General features: G+C 40.3%; 1 protein-coding gene across 1 annotated transcript in view; it reads right to left on the minus strand.

Annotated features, from left to right (window-relative positions):
* Positions 1-2,621: 2,621 nt before the first annotated feature.
* LOC124158176 overlaps positions 2,622-24,885 on the minus strand; it is a 746,399-nt gene continuing 724,135 nt past the window's right edge. The window contains exons 4-5 of the mRNA XM_046533363.1: positions 8,849-10,931; positions 2,622-5,555 (exon numbers count right to left, since the gene is read on the minus strand). Of these exons, the coding sequence (XP_046389319.1) occupies positions 3,989-5,555; positions 8,849-10,698 (3,417 nt within the window). The 5' untranslated portion in view covers positions 10,699-10,931 and the 3' untranslated portion in view covers positions 2,622-3,988. The remainder of the gene's footprint in view (positions 5,556-8,848; positions 10,932-24,885) is intronic.

The raw sequence follows: 24,885 nt of genomic DNA on the forward strand, positions 1-24,885 counted from the left end.
AATCCAAGCTAAACACAGAGCTATTTTACTCAAAAGTCATGATAAACAACCTCCATGCTCAAATCGCTTCTCATGTAGAAGTGCGAAAGTGGGAGCCGCTGCGTGTGAGATACCGTTGAATCATGCCTTCACGACGCACTTGCGTCAAATCAGAAGGGCATGCGCTCTAGGCAAAAGCCATTATATATGATTGGGTCGGAGCTCAGTCAGTGCAAAAGCTAAAATACCGTGCTACTCAGCGCATTATATGATTGTTCAAGTAGGTTTTTAACAGGTTTGGAAGTGGTGGACGAAAACTTGTGGGATCGTTAGATGCAAGTATAGCACAAAATGAGTTGTAAATCTCTCCGTTTTTATTCTTACTTACCTTGGGGGACCACTTCTCTTCCAACTTCAATCGAATTGACTACACCTTCAGCCCTGCTACCTTTGACAAAGATTAAGATTAAAATTAAGACTCAAAGATTACTGTAGACATGTTCAAGATATTAAGCCAATAAATCTTCCGTTTTTTACGGAATAATATTTTCCTTGAAACTTGTCTGCCATACAAAAATACCTTTGAATGAAAAGGGACTTCTTAATCAATACAATAGGGCTAGCAAACATCATTGCATAAGTTTTAGGGGTTGAGATGACATTTTAAAAATGTATTTACACATTTCCTGTGACAAACAGATGTGAAATACATTGAATAAACTTTAACATATCTTAATAAATCATATATATTTTCTACCCCCAAACCTCTGAACGTAATTTTACCTCTATTTAGGTATACCTAAATATTTGAATGTAGCAGAATTATCCCTAGCTCTGTCGACAGTACACTAAAAGTTCAGTGTCATCATTGATGATTGGACACAAGACAAGTGGAACGTGAAGTGAAAGCCTGTCTCGAATTAAGAAAAGTGGACGACTGGGGTTTGCCGACGGTGGTTCATGGTGGTGATTCCTATTTTATTGTCGGACAAGTGTTCTCTACAGCTGAGAAAATGGCAAGGAGGCAAACAGCGACTTCTGGGAAATAAATGGGTTTTGTGTGCCCACGGAAGATAAAAGGTCTCGGGAAGGAAACGGATAGAATGGTGAGGATGAGAGCGATACCGAGTGGTGAAAGTTGAAAGGGCGTACCGTGAAAAAGTAAATATCTTAAAGAGAATGACTATGAAAACATAGCTGGAAATAGTGCTCGATATTAATGGCAGTGAACAAATACTAACGATAAAGGCCTGATTACACGTTGTATTAATACGAATGAGTTTATGTGTGACTGCATGAACGACTTTGGTGGACTAGAACGGAACATGTATGAATGCATGAACCATATTGCTTCAGGCTATATTTTCGGTTCTTGCGATCACACAAGCTGGGTGATTGCATGGTGCATTGTCGTGTCCATTCACGCGTTCATACATTTAGACATTAACTCCTTCGTGTTAACGCATCATGTAACCACCCCTAGGCCTTTAGACATTATTTCGGAGTAAAGCATTATCATCACACAACATTATCTTTTGAATTTAAGAAAAATATGCTTGCTCAGTTGCAATAACCTTATTGAGTGCTACCCCTTGTAGCACGTAATGGTACGGGATATGATAGGGGGAGTGATGAGTTGGTATCAATTATGGTTGATGTAGTGGAAACATAATTGGTCTCTTCAATGAGTTATTAAGATTGGTGAGGTACCACGGGAGCTTACCTCAACATCTCAACCCAATGGAACCTCTTCCCTCCTATGGATGGATTTCATTTCACAAGAATGTTCATCCGAACTTTGCGAAGGATTAATGAGTACTTTAGTAGATTTGAGGTAACTGGTCGACTTTACCATAAAAAACGAAGATTAAGTAAGGATATTAAGCTACTAAGATAATTACGATCTAATAACCAAAATTATAATCACAAAAATTCACACACAATTCCTATCCAGGCATTTTGCTGAAAAAATATATGACATGTACTTACCCTGCCTTTTAACTGCAGGAAAATACTCTGGAACAAGCATAATCCAGGCATATCAACGTAGAAATTTCCATATATTCATGCTGCGATGTCATAACCAAAATAAAGAAACTGTACCAGCTGAGAAATTCATAAACAATTGAAATATTAATACGAAAATATCCCAAGATCCCGAGATTACGTGCCATACATGCTAGCAATCAATAAGGCTATTACGACTGAGCAAACATATTTTTCTTTATCTCAAAAGATAATGTTGTGTGTATTTCACCTCTTAACTTCACTGATTGACTCCGATGCATGCACATTTTGAATCATATTCTACGTGATGTTTACCGTGGGCGTCTTCAAGCTACTCAGCCAACCTTCCATTTTTCACGGAACAATATTTTCATTTATATTTATATAAAATTTTCTGCCATACAAAAATATCTTTGAATGAAAAGGGACTTCTAAATCAATACTGTAGGGCTTAAAAACTCAATAGGTAATAAGTTTTAGGGGTTGAGATGAAATTTGCATATGCATGTACCTACACATATCCTGTAACAAATAGATGTAAAATACAATAAAGACACTTTAACAATCGGTCACTCGTCGGTAAAAAAACAATGGTATTAAGGATATGCCATAGTGGGATAAGTGAAAACGCAAAATGTTTTAACAAAGTCTGGAAGAAACATATTTTATTTAATTTCCCTTTCTTCCACATATCAATCTTTCGTAATAACCATTCACATCATATTATTTTCAAACAGGGAGGTATTTGTTTAGGATTCATGGAAATGACGACAGGGTCCAACCAGTTTTTATATAATATCAATCATTTACTCCAAAGGCAAACACATCCCCACTTTTCACACTCCTTTTAATATGCAAATAAATAAACATGTCTTATCATTTATGAGTGTGTATATAAATGTGTGTTTATATAAATATGCATATTATAACATTCTCTTTTCTATGAGTCATCATCGTCGTTCCTGGTCGATTAAAATTTTAATGGAATGTAAACACCAAACGAGGTTTATTAACTTTCGTTCTTTTAAAGGAGAACAACTCAACGAATAAATATGCAACATTTTTGTCTGGCCTACATTCTTGGATCTTCAAAAACCTCAATTTTTCTCTGGAAATGCAATCCTAAGACGTTGGTCACCATTTGGAGACAAATCTCCAGCGCAAAATACAAACATAACAACAGCAACAACAAACGCAAGTATTTCCACGATTTACATCCTTTAACTTCATCATATATTCAATTTTATTTTTGATACTGTCCTCGCAAGTACTCAGTATGACACAGATAGAATGACAAGATAGAATTTTTTCTGTAAAACGAAAAATATGATGTGAAATTGACAGACAAGCGGCATTTTAGGTAAAATAAGATCTCTAACTGGAGGAGTTTAGGTAGTATTAAACGGCTGACACTTTGGGATCCAGTCTTCTGCAATAAAAAATAAAGCTGTCGCTTGGATAACATTGGAAAAAAACATAATGATATAAAGATCGAAACACATTTTTCTTCGTATGCGAACACATTTGTCTATATCAATTATTGTATGTATATTTTCTCTATAATTTCTGGTGTGAAAGGGCCATAAAACTTCGAAAAGAAAGACATCTCAGGGCATATTAATTTTTTCTTCTTATCGGGAAATTATTCTCCCAATTATTGAACTCAACCATATTATATCTTTTCATTGATTTCCAGTCTTTTCCTAGATTATACCAAGTTCACAAAGATTGCCATTTTCTAATTATATTTTTCATTCTCTCATCATATTCTGCCATATGGCAGGACTTTCAGATTTTGTTCGACAACGTTCTCAAGCACCCATGCAATCCGATATCTTTTTCGTAAAACTGTTTCCTTTTAATAAAACCAAAGCATATTTGTTCACCCTCGTCTATAAACACACAGTGAATTTAGCTATCATACACAAGAATACGTCCTTGGCGCAAGGGTTATTGTTTGAGAAGTTTCCTCATTATTGAAACAATCCTGCCAGAGCCCTACTCAGCTCTGGTAATAATCCGACGAACCAACAGTCCCGCTAGCCCCGCCACTGTTGAACCTTCGACCGTGCACTGGGGCGTTCCGGTTGGGCATGACCGGCCAGTAAGGAGGCGGTGCCGGCATGCCGGGGGCGGCGGTGTTCGTAGGGGGCGGCGCCTGCCCCAATCCAGTCGCGTGAGGTGGGGTTGTCACGTAGGAATCCATCCCGAAGGACGCCCCAGTAGGAAGAGTGGATATGCCCCCTGGAGAAGAAACACTCATTGGCGAAGAGGAGGAAGGTGGAGTCGAACCAACGATCCCTCCGGCCACCGACGCAGCCACGGCCGCCGCGCGCTTCTTCAGGATAGACCTCGTGGCAGCCAAGCTGTCGTCGGTTGCTCCGGAAGATGTCGGGCTCATCGGATTGCTCCCTCCGCTACCTCCAGTACGTCCACCCGAGGCGAAATCTTCCTGCTCTACCCTCAAAGACTCGCAGGTCTCCTTCATCCTACAGAGCTGTTCCTGCAAACTCCTGTACTCCTCCAGGAACCTCTCTAACTGCGCCGCGTGGTAGTCGTACGTGGTAGCAGCAGCCTGGGCAGCTGCCGCCGCCGCTGCGGCAGCCGCCGAGCCTGGAGGTGTGGGAGATGGGTTTCCATTCGCGGGGTTCTTCTGAGGTCTCCCAGGTGGGCAACCTCCTGAGAACGGGTTACCGCCGCACAGCGGGTCCAAGACTGGGGAGGTAGGTAGACTTGGGTTCCTGTGGTAGCGGAACCCTCCACCACCCTGGATCCTGTTTCCGCCACCACTGCCTGCGTTTCCGCGCCCTCCACCCCCAAAATTATACCCTGCCTCGCCGGCAAGGTTCAGGGAGTTGGTCGAGGAGTGCTGCCCGCATGCGGGGTTGCTGAGCCCGAGCAGTCGGGGTTTGTTCATCGGGCCGATTACGCCGCTGTCCCCGCCGGCAGACGATCGTCTCGTCGAGGTGTTGCTGCTGCCTTCGCTGCTGCCGTAGCTACCATCCGGTAGCAGGGGAGATTGGCTGTCCGAACAGCCCCCACCGCCTCCACCACTCCGGTACCTCACATGACCCCTGTCGCACTTCCTTCTAGGCAACGTGCAGAAGAAACTCGAGGGGTTGGTGGAGTAAGCCATCGTGGTGGAGGGTATCGATGCACCGAGAGTGTAAGGATTGATCTCGAGGAGGTCCGGGAAGTTCTTCTTACCTTCCTCGTCCGTCGCCGGGGAGAGAGCTGTGGCAGCCTCGGTGCCAATGTTGTTCGGTATCCTTTGGGGAGGGGCGGGGTAGTGCTTGGGGACCTTCCCGTCCAAGGGTATGTCCTGGAGCGGTTGGCGGTTCGCGATGACGGGATGGTGTCCCTTTTCCGAGACGGGGTGGAAGGCCGAAGAGTGGTGCGGCAGGGGGTCGCCGTGGTCGGTAGTCGCTTGACCTTCGACAACTCCTCCGCAGTACCTGGAACTGGCGGTCGCGCTACTGCTCCCGCTACTACTGGTGTTCAGCGGCTCGAAGTCTCCATGAGGACGTTGGCTTAGGGGTTTTGAACCGGTGGCGAACTTAACCTCGTCCCTAAAATTCAGATGGAAAAGAAAATGATTTCACTGATAGGAACAGCAACTACACTGAATATATTGCCAAAACTATCCCTATGCATGAGTTTTGATAAATTTTATAATTTCTTAATACCACCTTGGCTTGGCTTACTTTTGAAACGACTTAACCTTTTAAATACTATTGCATGCAATAAATGCAACTTAAACTATTGTTTCATTGCGCAATGATAGTTATCAGCTTCCTTTGAAGTAAGAAATACATGCATATTTAAGGAAAATATTATTTATGACAAGTATGCTATTATTATGCACGCAATATTACTTCACTTGTCACATTCCCAATAAATTTTAGCTTTGGTTTCAATGCAATGCAATATATTTCTGTAACTTAACATCTTGAACTCCATAAGTGCATAATGCGGTATCTAATGCAGGTAGGTGTATATCAGCGCCATTGGTATGTATCAATCTACCTGATGTGTTTTGGTGTTTGGTTGCTTCATAGCTTAAAAAAATTTTTTTTCCAATACCAAGAAAATAAAATCATGTTTACGTAACTTTTCGTAACTTAATTTTAGTCTCAATTAAAAAAACAGAGGTAATCAACTAAATTATGCCAGACTTCACGGTATTGAATTGTCATTCAACAGTACCTTGATAAATCCTTCCCGCCAGCAAAGAATAAGTGACCAGTATACAATAAAAATCTATTCGCAAAAGTTTTAAATAGGTATGTGTTCTTACGTGCATTTCAAGTTGAATATAAGAATTCAATTTATTTGTATCAATAGTATTTGGCTGAAATGAGACAAAAATTATCAATGTAGTTATGAAATATTCCTTCATGAGTATTATTCAATAATTATCTTTCTTTTGCGCAGAACAAATATATTTCCTTCTCAGGGTACAATTACCTTCACCCACTTCTGTGATTTAACACAGAAGTTTGCACACATAGTTAGATGAGGGGAGGGGTCACCCCAGGCATAGTAAACAATATCTGATAATTGATGCAGTATATTCTAGAATTAAGAAAATTGATTTTAGGAATGAGGAATAACCTCCAAATGAAACATTATCAACTTTTAAACAAGATTATAGCGAGCAGTAAAATATCCTAAAAAACTAATCTAACACTCTATTGTCTAATTTAAATATTTATAAAGACAAAAATAGGCCAATAATTGAATTCAAATTTTCGAAAAATAAATATTACTCGAAAATATGAGAGCATAGTTTTTGACTTTGACTTTTTTGGAAAACTTTTGGATACAAATTTATTATAATATGTATATTAAGGTACACATTAAGAACAACAGGTTAGGTGGTGAATATAAGATAAATTACTTATATATCCGAAAAAATGTGGTTCCCAGTAAGCGAAGTAACAATATTACAACATATTTATGTATTAATACCGGGCGCGTGTGACATTTAAAGAAAATACAATGATAATGAACTTCATAGAGGGTGTTCTCATAGCGTTGTTGCATGATTCAGTGAAGAAAGTCAAAAGTAATTTTAATGTATCAAAACCCTGTTTTATCGGCAGAATTAACCATGCAAAGGCACGATTGATGATATAAATTAAGCGAAAATATCCATTTGATGCAAAACACATAAGCGAACATTAAAAAAATGTTTTAATACATAGCGTGCTCTTATGATCAGCTCTGTACCCTGAAGATCCATTTTCCATGCACATTTCTTCGTAACCCATGCAAATTATCAAATGACTTTCATGATTATATTCTTTCAGCGAGCAAAGCGCACTCAGACATAAACAAAACACACTAGAATTATGTAAACAATAGATCAACGAAGTGGACTCACTTTTACCATCTTCCGTGCCAACTGAAATTGTACGCGTCTATTTCAATAACAAGCAATACTTCAACAATCTCCTTAAATACGATTCCATATTATTTTACCATATCTTTTAGCAGTTTTAAGTCATAATTTTTTGCTCAGCGATAAATTACAAAATATCCGTTGGGATAATTTTCCTTTAGAACGGCTTGAGCTGTCTTAACATAGTCAAATATATCGAACATCGAACGGTATCTCACTTAAATAATGAATCTGGTGAAAGTTTGAATAGGAAGCTGTTTCCTCTCCAGTACCTCCAATAAATTCCTATTAACAACAGGTATTGCGAGGCATTGACTTTTAAGCAATCTTAAGCAAGCTCCTGGTATCATAATTAAAATAGTACAAAGCCAGTATTAGAGTTATCACTTATTTTGCGTTTATATTAGAAGTCACCGTAACGGGAAAACTGCTAATAATTGCCTTTTGTGTGTACATACGAAAATGAGTCTACAGATATTTGTTTGATATGAACTCAAACATCAAAGATAATAAAATCTGGACACAAAAACTTGGTTGAAGTAAAACCTTCCAGTTCATGGTTCAGATTAAGTGAAATCTCCCCCTGGTCATGAACCTTGGACGAAAGAAAAGGAAAATTTAGTGTTACAATGATGAAGAAAGGGCATACCTAAAATAATGGATGCAGCGGTACCAGCTGGGTACCTTTCGCTTAATCTTTCGGAAATAAATAAAGTCCTAAAATGTTACTTCTGTGAGCATTTGGATAGTTTTCTTTGTAATTATTGAGATACCCCAATTGCTAAATTCAAGCATGAAGGGTTCAGTTTTCTCTACGGTAACTATTTAAAAAGTCGCTCAGATCAAAGGCTGAGAGTGTGATAGTCGGAATGTACAGCCAATAAATATTGATTTTTAAAATTTATCGCCAGCGTGTTGCACCATTTATAAAAATACAGTATTCATTTGAGACTTTTCAAGAACAACGTTATGGATTCGTTTGGAGAAACCACAGAACATACATATCCATTTGTTACACAGTCTCTACGATTTCGTTATTTTTAAAGTAGTATAAGTCATTTTCATTGTTCAAATCACTTTTCAAATACAGATGGCATGTGAAACACATATAGCCAAGAGTATTGATGTTTTAATAATTTTATATTCACATTGTTCATAACACTTAAAACGCTGGGAAAGTTCATTAGTAGAATCAAGTCGAATATATCAGGTTTTAGATTTAAAAAACGAGAAAATTAAAATCGTTTATGATGAAAAAAATAATATTCATTGAGAGTTTCTAAAACTCATCAACCGATGTAAGGATGCAATCATCGATTTCACAAAAACAGGTAATGTAGCCCAATAGATGATTTTCAATATACTAGGATATCGCTTTCCTAAGTCACAGGCCGACACGGGGTACATAAAACATACAATTACATTCAAAGGCTCTCTCAAATTACTATCCCCACTCACCTTATCTCCCCTCCGTAAGGACCCAGCCTGTGCGGCCGCACCTCAACCTCGGACACCACGCTGCTCCGCACCTCGCTGCCTTCGCTCTCTGCCTGGCACGCGCTCTCCGAGTCCCCGTTGGCCCCAGAGTCGCTGCCCACGCCGTCCCTCGATGCCCCCCAGGGTCTGCCCCCCCTACCCCCTTCAGGACCCTCTGGTCCCCCCATACTCCCACCCCCTATCACACTGGCGCCCCCTACAACGCTCACCGGAGTCTCGGCCACGTCAGAGTCCGTGCACGGCACGCCCCTGTAGTCACCCCTCCTCTTGATGGCCGAGGCTGTCACGGCACCCGCCGCACCCGAGGCACCCGACCCGTTGCCAACGCCGCCCGCACCACCGCCCCCTGGCCCGGGGTTCCTCCCACCCCCACCGCCACCACCACCCGTGTGGTTCATTCCCGGACCTTTGTGGTTCATCTCGATCTTCTCGTAGCTGTCATCCCTTCGCCTAGCCCCGTTCCCACCCATCCCGCCTTCCCTGCTCCCGTACATTAGTCTCCTGCGTCGCCTCACGCTGCACACGCAGAACAAAACCATGCAGGCAGCCAAGGCCGAGAGGGCCGCAACGATTATGCCTGCCACTAAGACCCTGCCCGCAAGAGCGGAGGCTGCGTCGGGCAGCTTGCGAGATATCGCCAAGGTGACGTTCGCCTCGGCTTTCCCGGCTTTGTTCTCCGCCACGCACACGTAGACGCCTGCGTCTACCGTGTCCGCGGTGGATAAAGTCAGAGTGCTCAAGTTGTTGGGCCCCGTTTCTAGGAGATAGAGCTTCCTCGGGGGTGTTAAGGATGCGACTGAAGGGGAGGATTGGTTGGAGACCTCTTTGTGCCGCCAGAACCATCGCACTGACGGCTGCGGTTCTCCTTCCACTGTACAAGTCAGGGTTACATTTGTGCCCTCCACACCCGTTTGGGTCGAAGGAGTGGCGGATACACCGGGGGTACACGCTAATTCGTCCATGTTCAGTTTGTCCCACGGCCGGCCTTCCAGCCTCGGGGGAGAGAAACACGTGGGAGGCTCTTCCAGAGCCGGCACGTTCTTCTCCAGCATCCATCCTCTCAGCGGTCGAAGTGCACAGCTGCAATCCCAGGGGTTATTGGTGAGGGCCACTCCTTGTAGAGCCGTGAGAGGTCCTAACACTGCCGCGGGCCTGACCGCGGTCAGTCTATTTCCGTCCAGTCTCAAGAACTGTAAAGCAGCCAGCCCAGTGAAGGCCCCTTCCGACACGGAGGCCAGGGCGCAGCTACCTAAATCCAGTCTAACGAGTCGCGTCACCGCGGAGAAAGCGTTGTCTGGTAAGCGTCTGATGGGATTCCCGCCGAGCCGGAGTTCGCGAAGCTCGGGAACGGCGGAAAGAGCTAAAGAAGGAATCGCCGGTAGGGCGTTACCCGACAGATCAAGTTCGACGAGGTTCGTAAGGGCTCTGAACGTGTTACGGTCCAGTCTCCTGAGCCCACACTTGGCCAGGGATATCTTCTGCAGGTTGGCCAACCCCACAGAGATGAAAGCGTCTTTGGGCAGGGCCGTTAAAGTGTTCCCGGTCAGGTCGAGAACCTGAGTGCCCGCTTCCAAGGCCGTGGGGACCGCAGTTAAGGCGCCCCCCACGCAAGACACGGATTCCTTTCCGCTCTTCCACTTGCACTCACAAACAGGGGGGCAATCTGGTCTGGCGGGCGCGGCCAAGACCAGGAGGAACACCAAAGGCAGTATTGGGTTGGGGTTCTTGGAGGGGCGGGGCGACCGTCGGGGGGCCCGGGGCCTACTTTCGATTCCGGGATCGGGCGGGTGCGGGGCGGGGCCCCGGGCCATGGCCTCCTCGCCCCCGGGGCCTCAGGGGCGCGTCGCTCTATGCGAGGCCCTCGCTGCTGCTGCTGTCCTCTTCGTCGCCCGCCTCCATGGCGGCGGGTAAGGGAAATGGTGGGGCCAGGGCCACTCCGAAGATGGCGGCCAGCCGAGGGCCCTAGGCGAGGGCCTGGCGGCGTTCGGGCTGCTCTGCTGGTGCGAGTGCTGGAGCCCGAGGCGATTTATGGAGAGCTGAGAACCTGGGTGGGGGGAAATAGGAAAACGTTATTAGTGTCACCATTGTTTATACAACACTGTTCTAGAAAATGAGTCCTAGTGAATTAATTCACTGGTGTAATAGTAATATTTATTCCGAGTACCTGAATGTTCTACTGGATTTGAAAATGGCTAAGTTACATACATTATATGATTACCACTAAGGATTACAAAATTTTGCCCATTTATTTAGACTTAAAATTACAATCTAAATGTGCTAAAGATCTGCGCTTACAAAATGTAGCCATTCACGGTCTTTTGACCTGGAAATTTTATATCATAATTTATTTACTTATCTCGTAAATAATTTTCGTAAGTGGGCCTTACTTTGACTTTTTGTTACAAAGGAGGCCTATTCATATTTAAATATGTATTTTTAATTGATTAAGGCAAGGGACTGAAACTCTTGCTGAAAGGTAAAATTAAGGCAAAAAGAAAGATAAAATTTGAAGTAAACTAATGCAGTAATTACAGTCGAAGTTATAATCGATACAAGTTTGCATTCGATAGATAATCCGTCATTAATTATATATTTCTCTCCATTAAATATTGTTGAGGGCGAATATGCGTGTTGTTCGTCTATTCCGTCCATTTAAACGACATTGCGAGTTTTTTTTTTGCGCTTTTTAAGCAACTTATGGACCCAATACTCGAAAACGCGTGACACAAACATGTTCCCACCCCCCTCCCAAACCCGCTTGATGAAATCAAGCACCCATCGACTCGTATTTTTATAAATAGAGACATTTATAATGTCAACGATCACACCTGTTACATGATTTACATGCAAGGGCCACTCAATGAACAAAATATACCCCAAATGCCGCTTTTCATTTTTATTTCTTCATTCCTTATATTGAAATATTTACATAGCTGTCTAAAAATAATAGCAACTACAACCTTAATCGGATTTCATTTTTTAATAACAAAGCATGCCAATCCAACGTTTAAGTCAGCAACATGGTTAAGTAGAGTGTGTCCTAGTTAAGAATTATATTGATTCCAGGATGGATGCATTGATTTGAGTGCTTGAGTGATCATAAGTTTTATCGGACTAACTTTTGTATCCAATATTTGTACAGTTCTTGAGAGTAAATAGCATTGAATATATGCTACTGCTGTAGTCCAACATTCTCATCACTAGTCCATTACAATCAAAATTAATAGTTGGAAGCGTTTTTGTATGCGCTGGAATAATTACTACTGTGTGCCTGGTAGAACTTACGAGTACAGGAGGGATATGTAAACTTGAATTTTACGAAACAATTTAACGATTAAAATGCTATGTTGAATCAAACAAGCACATAGTCTATGATTACACTCAATGCCTAGGATAAAATGTCGTTCATTAAGATTCAAAATTGTGATTCATTAAAGATTTTTGATAAATGGAAGGAAAAGAAGCTGTGGAAAATAAAAAAAACGCTATTCGTAGCACAAAGATTATTTTATATGTTAACCAAAATGCTAAATTCGGTCAATTATTAAATATTATGGGCTAAATGATAACATGGATTTTCCACCAAAAATATCAACCAGTCATCGAAATTCTTGTAAAATAGGAAATTTTTAAAATAATTTTGAAATATGAAGTGAAACAGTTTTCAATGCTATTACCACGGTAAGGAGTGTTAAGACAGATCCAAAAGGTAAACATTTACATAAAAAGACCCTCGTTTGCGGCTCTGGCGTTGTGTTGTTTGCAACTCAAACTTCCAAACCTCACACATGAAGATAAACAGATCAAAGATTTGGGCGCATTATTTAGCCTCCCCCACATGCAAAGAGAAAATACTTCAGTGGCGAAAAACGATTTATGTTACTGATAATTCGGTCTGGAAATCTTCTTGTCTTCGGTCTTTGTCTTCGGTGACACAAACTTTTCCTTGATTAAAATTAGATAGAAAATTTAGTGTTTCTACAAATGTCAGAATTGGCAGATACCATGATTTTTTTCGTAATTCGTCTCGTTCACACCAAACATTAGTATGAATCAGTCTGCGGCAGTGGTCGGCTGTGGATTTTATTTTAAATGTGCTAAACCTTGTCGACCTACGGGATCGGGTTGGTGTGGTGGCTAGAGTGTTGGCTTCCCACCCGGTGGGACCGGGTTCGAATCCCGGCAGCGGCAGGGAATTTTCAAATCCCTGCTTGAATGTTGTGTGGAGGACATTTTAAGCGCAACACTCCGTCCGTCGAATGGGACGTTAAGCCGTGGTCCCCTTGGTGCCTTTCGTTAAGAGCAGGCTAATGCCGACGCCGGGTTTCTTTCCACCCTTCCTCACCTACCCTACCCTCATGGCGCAAATGACCTCAGCTGTCGGTCGCCTCCTCCAAATACCATACCATACTCGGTCTGGAACCTTTTGATGGATATCGGGGTTGTACGTGAAGTAGAAGTGTTGGCTGGAGAGTTGGTGAATAAAGGAGAGAACACGGCGATTCCTGACACAAAGGAGAACGGATTCTCTGAGAGGTGGTCATAGTAACACAATCCAGGATAACTGGGAAAGGAGCAACGGAGAGGTTCCCTAATGAGGGCAGTTAAAATATAAAAAAACAAATTAACCATCATCTGTCAACCCTTTCCTAATACCTGGTTCGCATGCCTCGCTTTCCCTCACGTTGATGAGTGGAAGGAAAAAATAAGAAATGGAAAAAAGGTATGCACTATTTTTGGCACTGAAATTATTTCATATGGGAGCAATAATGTGAAATTTAGTCAACATTATGGGTTAAATGATAATTCGGCTTTCCACCAAAAATATCTAGATGCCCTTATCGAAATTCTTTCAATAGGATTTATATAATAATTTTGAAATATGAAATCCAGTGTTATGCTAAGTGTTTATGCTAAGCGATGTACCGCGTCTCAACGGGATGTCTCAAGTGTATACTTACTCGATAATGTTGTGACAACAAAAACCAGTAATCATTTATAATAAAGAATTGCTGGAAAAGACAATAATGTGTTCTTGACTATAAAACATTTTTTCAAATCATCTGCATGGTGCAAATCGTTTTCCTGTACATATTTGCTCCGCGAGGATATTTTTTGAGGACTTTCTTAGGCTTCGCACGAAATTTGAGCCTGGGACCACGTCATTGGTAACCATATGGCTACCGAGCGAAACAATACGAAGATAATATTACACAAAAATGGCAAAAACTCCCCGGGAGCCATAAAAAATAGTGCCAAATCATGCAAGAGTTTCCATGGTGGGGGTTTAGCAATAGACAGAGAATTTTATGAAGTGAAAAAGTTTATTAGATATCGAGGAAATAATTTTTGATTTGTTCGGATAGAAGGGTAGAGAGGATGTAATCAGGTCCTGAAGGTTGAACGGTTTCACGCGTGATAAAGGGGAAGTTGGACACATTTAAATCGAAGGTATTTGCACTTTTCCAAAATAATTTAAATTGCAAGACGCGTTTCATCACCATCATCATCTAGTTCCAGAAGTATATAATGGCTCTGAGAGCCATAAAGCGTCTTACGTTTAAGTTATATATTATTATAATTACTGTGGGAAAGTGCATTTATTTAAATTGGTCCTAAAGGCGTTGCACTAACAAGGGACACCTCTGACCTCGAACGCTCGATACCGGACGAAACGACGCTCAGAAAAACAAGTAGTCTTAAAAAAACAGTGGAGCGAGTCTTTTCCATGCATAACGTTAGCATTCTAACTCAAGTAACAATCGGATAGGGACACACAAAGTAACAAGATATGAATACCTTAGGAAGGAAATTATATCTAATTACATGCGTTGGATTAATTCACTCCACTATATTACTACACTGTACCCAGTTTACACAGTAGCTCACCTGCAAACACTCCCTGACAATAATACGTAACAATCTCTCTGCGACGGTGGGTGTGAAGGAATGAAGTCGAACAATAATGGACGACAATTCTTGTTGACGACGTGGAACAAAGAATACGGGAGTATTTTAATGAAAATAGTGGCGTATAAGTGTAGATAAGCCTTGTCGCTCCCAATGTTTTTGCCTAAAGAACTTATAAAAAGTGTTTTCAATTTATTTTACTAAATTTGCGAAGCTGCGGAGCAAAGTGAACGTTATGAGTATACCAGTCACGCAACTGGAGCGCTGGTTAGTGCAGCTACACTATGCCAAATGGTTCTAGCAGATAAGCACGGAGTTTTGCATAGAAATGACTCAAAGCACTGTTTTGTCTATGCCTGTTTATGTTCCGAGCGCGTTTTCTTGCGGTTCAGAGAATTCGAGACCGGAGGTATTCCATGTGAGTATAATACATATCTCTTTATGAAAATTAAAGGACAAATATAAATGTACGCGATGAATGGAGAGAGTTTTTTAAACAAATAATCCTATTGAAATCCAGAGACTAAATGCGAGATACCGTGTAATTCTAGTCATTTAGCAGTTGCATGTATAAAATGCTCGTTTTATTTCTTAGCGGCATCGACTGCGTTTGTTTACCCCCATCATTTTTCCAATGATAGTTATATTTTCCCCTTACATACGCCTTAAGTTTGTTGGTGACATGCCTCGATCTTGATTCACTGTCCATGATATATCCACGTGATCAAAATGCACGATACGGTAAGCATTAAGATCTTTAATCATATCCTATATTCTAATAATTATCTTTTATTACATTTCCTTAACGAGTGCCTATCTCGGAGTAAACAAAATATAGCAGGGTATTTGGCTTCTGCATCCAGGATCAAAATGGCAAAAATCCAAAAAGCAATCGTAGCGAAATACTTGTATGTACTTCTTTTGTATCGATGATAAAATTCATTTCCATTTAATTTAAAACTGAGATATATGTATCAGGGGAAAAGTGAAATTTGTGCCCTGGTACTATTTGATTTCTTACATTTACTATAATAATAACGATGTCAGAGGTTTAAGTTCAGTTGGCCTCAGCCAGTTCAGCTGCGCTGCCTCCTAAATCAGCCTTGTTTCGGCTAAGATGTGTATTTAAGGTACACTCCACATACCAACGCTATTAATGGCCTTATAACAGCTTTCAGCAACAGCGTCGGAATAGCAGTAGAACTTATTTTAGCATTACTTCAGCGAAAATTGCTCCTCATAACTTCGCATCGACCGGAAATAAGCCATCGTTTCGATGAATCACGGAAAAAGCCGCTCGTCCAATATGGCTGACGAGCGCAATTATACGAGGGAGACTAAGCATATTCTTTTTTTTTCACCGACACGCCTCCCCCAACTGCCCCGCCCCCCTCCGCATGCCATCATCCATGCCTCTTTCGAATTCAGTAGATTACGATTTGTGAAACGACCCGTTTACGCTAATGATTGGGTCTGTCAATTAGCACGGGAGCAGTCTTTCCTTTTTTTATTCCACGCGATGAAGGGCCCTGAACATGTCATTCGTCCCGACAGTGATTAACTATGTGAGCGGCTTAATGAGACAAGACCCCAACGGGCCTCCGCCGTGCATTCATTTTGACCCGTCACGAGATAAAAGCACTGCAACCGATACTGAAATGAAAATGACGATTTATTTTAACTCTTTGAGCTTTTCATCCACGGGATTTCCATTCAAAAAGTTCAAAATTAAAACCCGCCGCGTTGCATTCCCCATCTGCGCGTGAAATGTGGAAAAAAACATGCCCTGAATGAAGATTACCATATTTATCGACGGAAAGTTAAACGATATTTAGGTGTTTATTTCTATTGCGGCTAAAATGAAAACCATAAAAAATGTGCGCATTTAATAAAAAATTATTTTATGTGGATCACTCGTAATGAGTGTTTAAAAATCACCCCATAAAAATATGGAGTGAATGCACTTTAGGAAATATTCTTCAATAATCTTGTGTAATTCATCACCTAAAATTTTTTTATCAGTAAAAATGATGCTTTAAAGCAAGTACCCATATAAAGTGAATATGCTGCATTACCACTTATAATTAGTTCATGTTCTAAAATGCAAAGTCATCATGAGCTTTTCTCCAAGAAACTACCGTTACTTGAAGTTGATATTCCCACATTAATACTCAACAATTGATCCATATCCATGATCCATGAGGAACATAGTCCTATTATTATTAATAGCTATTTATAATTATAGGTACTTATTATTTTAATCCAGATAGGCTTTTGCAATAGCGTTTTTAGGGAAAAAAATGTCAGTAATTGAACCTATGGTATTTGGATGAGGTGACGGACAGCTAAGGTCATCTGCACCATGACGGAAGGGTATGGGAGGGGATAAACCGGGCGTCTGTATTATCCTGTTCTTAGCTAAAGACGCAAAGTGGACCACGGCTTAACGTCAAATACGACGGACGGAGTGTAACGCCTGAAAATATTTTCCACGAGGAACTCAATTAGGGATCAATATGATTCTGAAAATTATCTGCCTCCTCCAGGATTTGAATCACGGGCAGTGGCGTAGCCAGAGGGGAACCGGGGGATCCGGACGCCCCCCACGAAATATAAAAACATAATTATTTTCCTTTATAAAAGAAAAAATAATATTGGAAAATCATGAATTTCCAATACTTTATTCAACAAATGAAGTTTTTTCTATTATGAAGAGTGCTAAAGTTAGTTAAAAAACCTCTACTTAGTACCCAGTTTTAAAAAAAATTTCCCCCCTGTTTTTAGACCCCCCCCCGAGCGAAATTCCTGTTTACACCACTGCTCACGGGACATATCAGAAAAAAATTATTTTCCACCATTGGGGTCGCAAAATTAAAAGAAGCCGACTTAGATTAATAATAAACAATCAAAATATGGAAGCCATATCATTTTCATATCACAATTAATTTGGCCTCTAGCCAAAGTAATAATGTGATAAAATCAATGGTTCGCGAGTTAACGTCATGTGATAGTGATATTATAGATACAAAAATAAACTTTGTTGCATTCCACACAGTATTTATTAAAAAATCATCCTATTTAGACCTTTTCAGACCATTTACTAGAGGTAACAAACAGACCGATTGACAGATAGGGTGGTCGAAACCGCTAGAGTTTTTGATAAATACTGTGTGGAATATAACAACCTTTTTTTTGAACTAATAATGCAAGATGAATTATAAAAATCCATTTATTAAATGCTCTGTAACCATATTGAATTATTTTTATAGCCCTAAACTATTTAATTTTTGAATTCATGATTATATATTGCTTACCAGAAGACGGTGAGGCTATTTTTCTCTGATTAATTCAATGAATTAATGCACTGCCAGAGTTTTATCCCTCTTCCGTACGCCTTAATTATTATCCAGCGCATACCATTATGGCGGGTGACCATCATTTCCACTACGCTGAGTTTAATTTCCAACCTCCTGCTCTTTTGGGGATTAACTCGCATGACATTTGCCGTCCTGAGCACGCTTCCACCACGTTTTTAATAACCCACGGATTTGCCTTTTGAGTTTTGAGAACAACTTTGCCGGTGGTCAGCCAAGGATGCGGCGAGACAAAAACCGCCACGGTTGTAAATCTCCCGGGAAAGGGACGCTGCTGCGTTCGCGCGCACCGGATGACGACTTGCTTCGGGACAACTTGCCCACTCCGGGAAATGTACGCATCATTCGGTTTCACTAAAAACTAATTAAGAGTTTGTGTGATTCGTGGCAAAAAAAAACCTTTGGACGGCCAATTTGCAGCCGGAATGGCGCTAAGTGAGCATAAATGGAGAAAAATATAAGCAACAATTCAGCAATGAAACCAAAAACGATTAAAAGCGTAAAAAAGATAGGTTTTCATTTTTAAATGCTGGGGATAATTTCGTTCTCTATGAAGTTAGATAAATTAAGTTAAAGCTGGGGATAATTTGACGACGAATATATATTTACGATTCAATCAACCGTTTAATCCTATAAGAAGGCGTATCTATATTCTATAAAATCCCCTAACGACCACTCATTCATTCATTCATTCATTCATTCACGTATACAAATGTTTGGGGTGAACGAGACGAGATACGGCAAAAAGTCTAATGAAGACCCCCTCTAAAATTGTCTGAAACCCCAGGAAAAATTATGAAAACACTAAATTTACAATTATTTATCCGTCTATTCGTATAAAATTGAGTGTATGAGGATTAGTTCAAAAAATGGCCACCAAATTCCAATGGCGGCGCGGCAGTCATACAAATATAGTCAATCATAGCAACATATTTGTTTATGCAAACAAGAGGAGCTAAATTGGGAAAGAAGATAAGGGAAATGAAACGAAAAACTGATAAATATAAGGTAGGAAATTAAGAAAGTAATAATTGAAGTGTCTATTTCTTTGCGTCTTCTTTCCGCAAGAACAAACATCTGTTTAAATCAAAGCGCATTCAAATCAAAAGCGGAGAAATGTAAGGTAAAAAATTAGTTGTTGTTTTTGGCATATTACATCGAGAGTGTGGTGGTTATTAATTTCAAAGTTAACAAGTGCTCTAAATGCCATATTAGAAATATGATTCGTGCTGTTGACTATAGTTCGTATCTTGTTGGCGATACACGATTGTAGTAGAAAGACTTTTAAACAAGTCTTACATAATATAGGTTGGTAAAAATGATTTTATTATCGTGTTTTGTGATGGTGATAACTTTTTATTTTTGTTTACGTTCTTTTTTCCGTTAATTTCCTTTTTAATGTACAATGTTATCCGTGAGCTGCAGGAGTGAATAGGCAGTGAATAATACAATATGGAAGATAAGTGCAAATAAAGGTATTTCTTATTCAATTATTTGTCTTGCGTTAATCACGTTTCCTTGAGTGACTAAGTTATTCAACTGTGAAAATTATCGAAATCTTGACATTCACAATGTCTTGTAAACCAAAGGCTGTGATCCGTTACTCACTCCGTTCTCACCAGAGTTATTGCGCATTGCGTTTTGGATATTAAAGCTGAGATATTTGTGTATCCCGATTCATTAAAACTTTAAATAGAGGCATTTCTGAAGTGAAATCATTCACGATCACGATAAATAATATTTCGATAAAATTCGTTATACTAGCCCCAATTCATGCTAAGGCGCATTTGTTTCTAGATATTGATATTCAGTCCCAACGTAATTCGCTTACGAAGGGGAACAGCTGTTACATCTTATTCGTATATCAAGAATTTGGTTGTTTTGTGGAAAATAATTAATAAACGTGTTTTTCATTGTAATTCGTAAAGTCGTTATGTTATGATATTACGTATGCATTGGGTGTTACAGTGGAACGTGGTCTCAACGTTTTTTTGTATTTGAATTGAATAAGTTAGAGAAACTCGTAGAAATTTATTTTACTTTTTTAGCCCCTCAGAAAAACGTTTCTCTTTATAAGTATTTACATTCACATTGTAGCCTACGTACCATGCTCTCGTTTTACGTGAAAGTGGAAATATTGCTAAACGATCCTTAAGTAACAAGTAGCAAACAAAAAGTGTAAGACCTCCCACAGTGAGCATAACAGGCCGAAGGCCTTTTTCGGGGGGGCCTAGGGGGGGCAGAGCCCCCCCAGCGAGCTAAGCGAGTCTATATAACATGAAGCCCCTTAACGACCACTCATTCATTCATTCATTCACGTATACAAATGTTTGGGGTGAACGAGACGTGATACGGCAAAAAGTCTAATGAAGACCCCCTCTAAAATTGTCTGAAACCCCAGGAAAAATTATGAAAACACTAAATTTACAATTATTTATCCGTCTATTCAATTAAAAGTGAGTATAGGGATTAGTTCAAAAAATGGCCACCAAATTCCAATGGCGGCGCGGCAGTCACAATCATAGCAAAATATTTGTTTATGCAAACAAGAGGAGCTAAATTGGGAAAGAAGATAAAGGAAATGAAACGAAAAACTGATAAAGATAAGGAAAGAAATTAAGAAAGTAATAATTGAAGTGTCTATTTCTTTGCGTCTTCTTTCCGCAAGAACAAACATATGTTTAAATCAAAGCGCATTCAAATCAAAAGCGGAGAAATGTAAGGTAAGAAATTAGTTGTTGTTTTTGGTATATTACATCGAGAGTGTGGTAGTTATTAATTTCAAAGTTAACAAGTGCTCTAAATGCCATATTAGAAATATGATTCGTGCTGTTGACTATAGTTCGTATCTTGTTGGCGATACACGATTGTAGTAGAAAGACATTTAAACAAGTCTTACATAATATAGGTTGGTAAAAATGATTTTATTAACGTGTTTTGTGATGGTGATAACTTTTTATTTTTGTTCACGTTCTTTTTTCCGTTAATTTCCTTTTTAATGTACAATGCTATCCGTGAGCTGCAGGAGTGAATAGGCAGTGAATAATACAATATGGAAGATAAGTGCAAATAAAGGTATTTCTTATTCAATTATTTGTCTTGCGAAAATCACGTTTCCTTGAGTGACTAAGTTATTCAACTGTGAAAATTATCGAAATCTTGACATTCACAATGTCTTGTACACCAAAGGCTGTGATCCGTTACTCACCAGATTTATTGCGCATTGCGTTGGATATTAAAGCTGAGATATTTGTGTATCCCGATTCATTAAAACTTTAAATAGAGGTATTTCTGAAGTGAAATCATTCGCGATCAGGATCAATAATATTTCGATAAAATTCGTCATACTAGCCCCAATTCATGCTAAGGCGCATTTGTTTCTAGATATTGATATTCAGTCCCTACGTAATTCGCTTACGAAGCGGGGAACAGCTATTACATCTTATTCGTATATGATATAAGAATTTGGTTGAGTTTTGTGGAAAATAATTAATAAACGTGTTTTTCATTGTAATTCCTAAAGTCGTTATGCTATGATACTACGTATGCATTGGGTGTTGCAGTGGAATGTGGTATCAACGTTTTTTGTATTTGAATTGAATAAGTTAAAGAAACTCGTAGAAATTTATTTTACTTTTTTAGCCCCTCAGAAAAACTTTTCTCTTTATAAATATTTACATTCATGTTGTAGCCTACGTACCATGCGCTCGTTTTACGTGAAAGTGGAAATATCGCTTATACCTAAGCTAGCCAGCTTTAAAGTAAACGATCCTTAAGTAACAAGTAGCAAACAAAAAGTGTAAGACCTCCCACAACGAGCATAACAGGCCGTAGGCCTTTTTCGGGGGGGCCTAGGGGGGGCAGAGCCCCCCCAGCGAGCATAGCGAGTTGTTACTCATATGTTCACGTAGTATATTATATTAGACCAAAAACCTCATTAATTTTCATCCTTGAAATATCTAAACTACCCATTATTTTGGTGAGTGCATTTTAATGACAAAATATTTAGCTGCCACGATAATTGTAATTGAGTGAAAATTTTCAAGTTTTCATGATGAAATATCTTGAAAATTGATTTTTTCCAAAATCATCTCTGGGTTAGAAAAGGTTTATGACCGAGGTCGTTCGAGATGATCCTCGAATATGTCATAAGAAAGATTTATCAACTATTTAATTCTAACTCAATCAGTGTTTCAACCTAAAGGTCGGTTGTAACGTCCAAGGCAGAGCTCCCCCCGCACTAAGCCTCAACCGCGTAATATTCATACATTCAGGGAAAAGGAGCCAGTTCCATTCTCTGAAAAAATTTACGCCTTACACTAAGGAAAAATTTGAGTGAGTGTGTCCAAATTAAGCCGTGACCCATGGTCAGCATCCAGCCGTTATGCCAAGTAGGCTTATGTGTTTATGTATATTCTAAAATCCTCACTTATGCAAAAAATATCTCTTATACTTCTACCCCATCCTTGATTCAACCCTAAGGTTGGCTTGTTACTTTCCAGGTAGACCTCACCCTGTGCTTAGCTTCTGGCGTGTAATAGTAACACATTGAGGGAAAGTGGGTCTTTTCCTTCTTCTGGGCCACCTTACACTAAGAGGATATTCCTGTGGGAGTGTCCAAGATAAGACGTGATCCTAGGGCAGTAGTTAGTCACCCTATCCACTATTTGTTATTAAGAACTTTCATTAATATTATTATTGCTAAATACTAACCTATTGCTAAATTACTACATATTGTTAAATAATTTGATAAGAAAAAAAAATAATTTTTAAAATGAACTCTTCAAATTTTGCTGCCCCCTGAAATCTGCCACCCGGGGCACGTTACCCCCCTCCGCCCCACCTTAGTTCCGGGTCAGCTTGTGCAAAACATATCTTATATCCTTCCGCCTCATCCTTCATTCCATCCAAAGGTTGGTTTGCTATGTACAGGGTAGACCTCACCCAGGAATAAGCCTCAGACGCGTAATATTCACACATTTCAGGAAATGGGACATTAAGATAAGAGGAAATTCGTTTGGGAGTGTCCAAATTAAGTCGTGACCCTTGGACAGCAGCCAGTCGCTCTAACCACTAGGCTCTTGTAATTATTTATATCTTAAAATCACTTATGCAAAAAGTACCTCCCATCCTTCCGCAAGCGATAATTATACTTAAAGTAATCAGCGAGTCCACGCGAAAAGCCTCCGATCAGCTGGAGAGGCCCCAGAGACAGGTGCGTAACCCAAAATGCTCCCTAGGGGAGCAACACGAGCTCGCCCCGGCGGCCGCTGGGTCATTACCGCAGCGTTAAATGCCGCCGAAGGAGAAGGCCAAGTCGAAAGGGACCGTGGGGGGTGGGAGCGTCGGCAGAAGCGGTATCGGGAGTTGAGCACTCTGGGAGAGGGGAGGGAGTGGTTTACACTCTGACGATGGGAGGATGGGGCTGTGGAGAAAAGGTGGGGGCTCCAACACGCAAGGGCGGTCTGGGAAGATTGGGAGCCCGTGGCTGGGGCCTTTTCTAAAGGCCGCTTTATACATGGTGAATGATCATGCGAATGAAATCATTCGCCGTGTATAACATAAAAATTCGCGAATGAACAGTCATGCGCGCGATCATTTAGTGAAAATTAGATCATGTTCTATTTTGCTCGCATGATCCTGTGAATGATCACGTTATCATTCAGCATGATCATTCGCATGATCATTCATCGCCTTTACCGGGGAATTCGAGCAACCTCCTGCGGAAAATTTTGCATTCCTGGAAATGGATTTTGACGCTATTCTGGCTCTTAAAAACTGGATAAAAGTTATTAAAATATAACTATTTCGTACAAAAATACTATGAAAAGTGAGAATTTTACAGGTTATGAAAATTTAATGATGTATTATGGTTCTATTGTCTATTTACTGATTTTTTTCCATGAAACTGCTCTGAAATCTAAAAAAAAAAACTCAGGAGTAAACTTGTCAAATAACTCTTTCAAGTCATCAGGGAAGGTACGAACTTGAAGCTGACTTCTCCCAGAAGTCAGTATCAAGTTCGTGCCTTTTGACACCTTTATTTTATCTATTTTTTACATGATACCGTCACACTATGTTGTAATGAAAGCAACTTATGCAAACAGAATTTTATTATTGCAAAAACCTTTGGTTTAAGTCAGGGGCGCAGTTAGGAATTAAGGCTGGGGGAGGGTTAGGTGCAACTAATACCGGGGTGTGTGGTGGTATGGAATGCCCAACAGGATAAGCGGTAGGTGCGAGATTTATATATTGCAGAAATTTAAGATAAATGGTTCAAAACGGTGAGTTTTACGGCTTTCTGAGGGATATTTTATTCATCCTTACACTATTCTATCAGTAATGCCTCATTCACATTACGATAGTTCCAGCCATCGTCGGGACTATCGTGCATTCACACAACAATGGTTAAAACCTGTGCTGCCCTCTATTGCTGACATCTTAAGTGAATGGGGAATTGACGGTTAGCAAAGCCGTTGAGGTATGTATGGACAAGATATTACTGTGTTCAACGTGTAATTAGCGAATAATTTTTCTTCCGCTCATATTCTTCCTTCCTAGGACAAATCCAAGAAAAAAAGATAGAGCTTCGCGAGCTTTTCGTCTTTCTCTTGTCGCTTCCGTTTCCGGTCTCCTAGCGCCTAACCATCCTAAAGTGGCAACGTTCGGAACTACGTCAACTATAGTCAGGTCTTGCATTCACACGGTTAGTTC

This window comes from Ischnura elegans, chromosome 4 (assembly GCF_921293095.1).
Source record: "Ischnura elegans chromosome 4, ioIscEleg1.1, whole genome shotgun sequence".
NCBI lineage: Eukaryota > Metazoa > Arthropoda > Insecta > Odonata > Coenagrionidae > Ischnura > Ischnura elegans.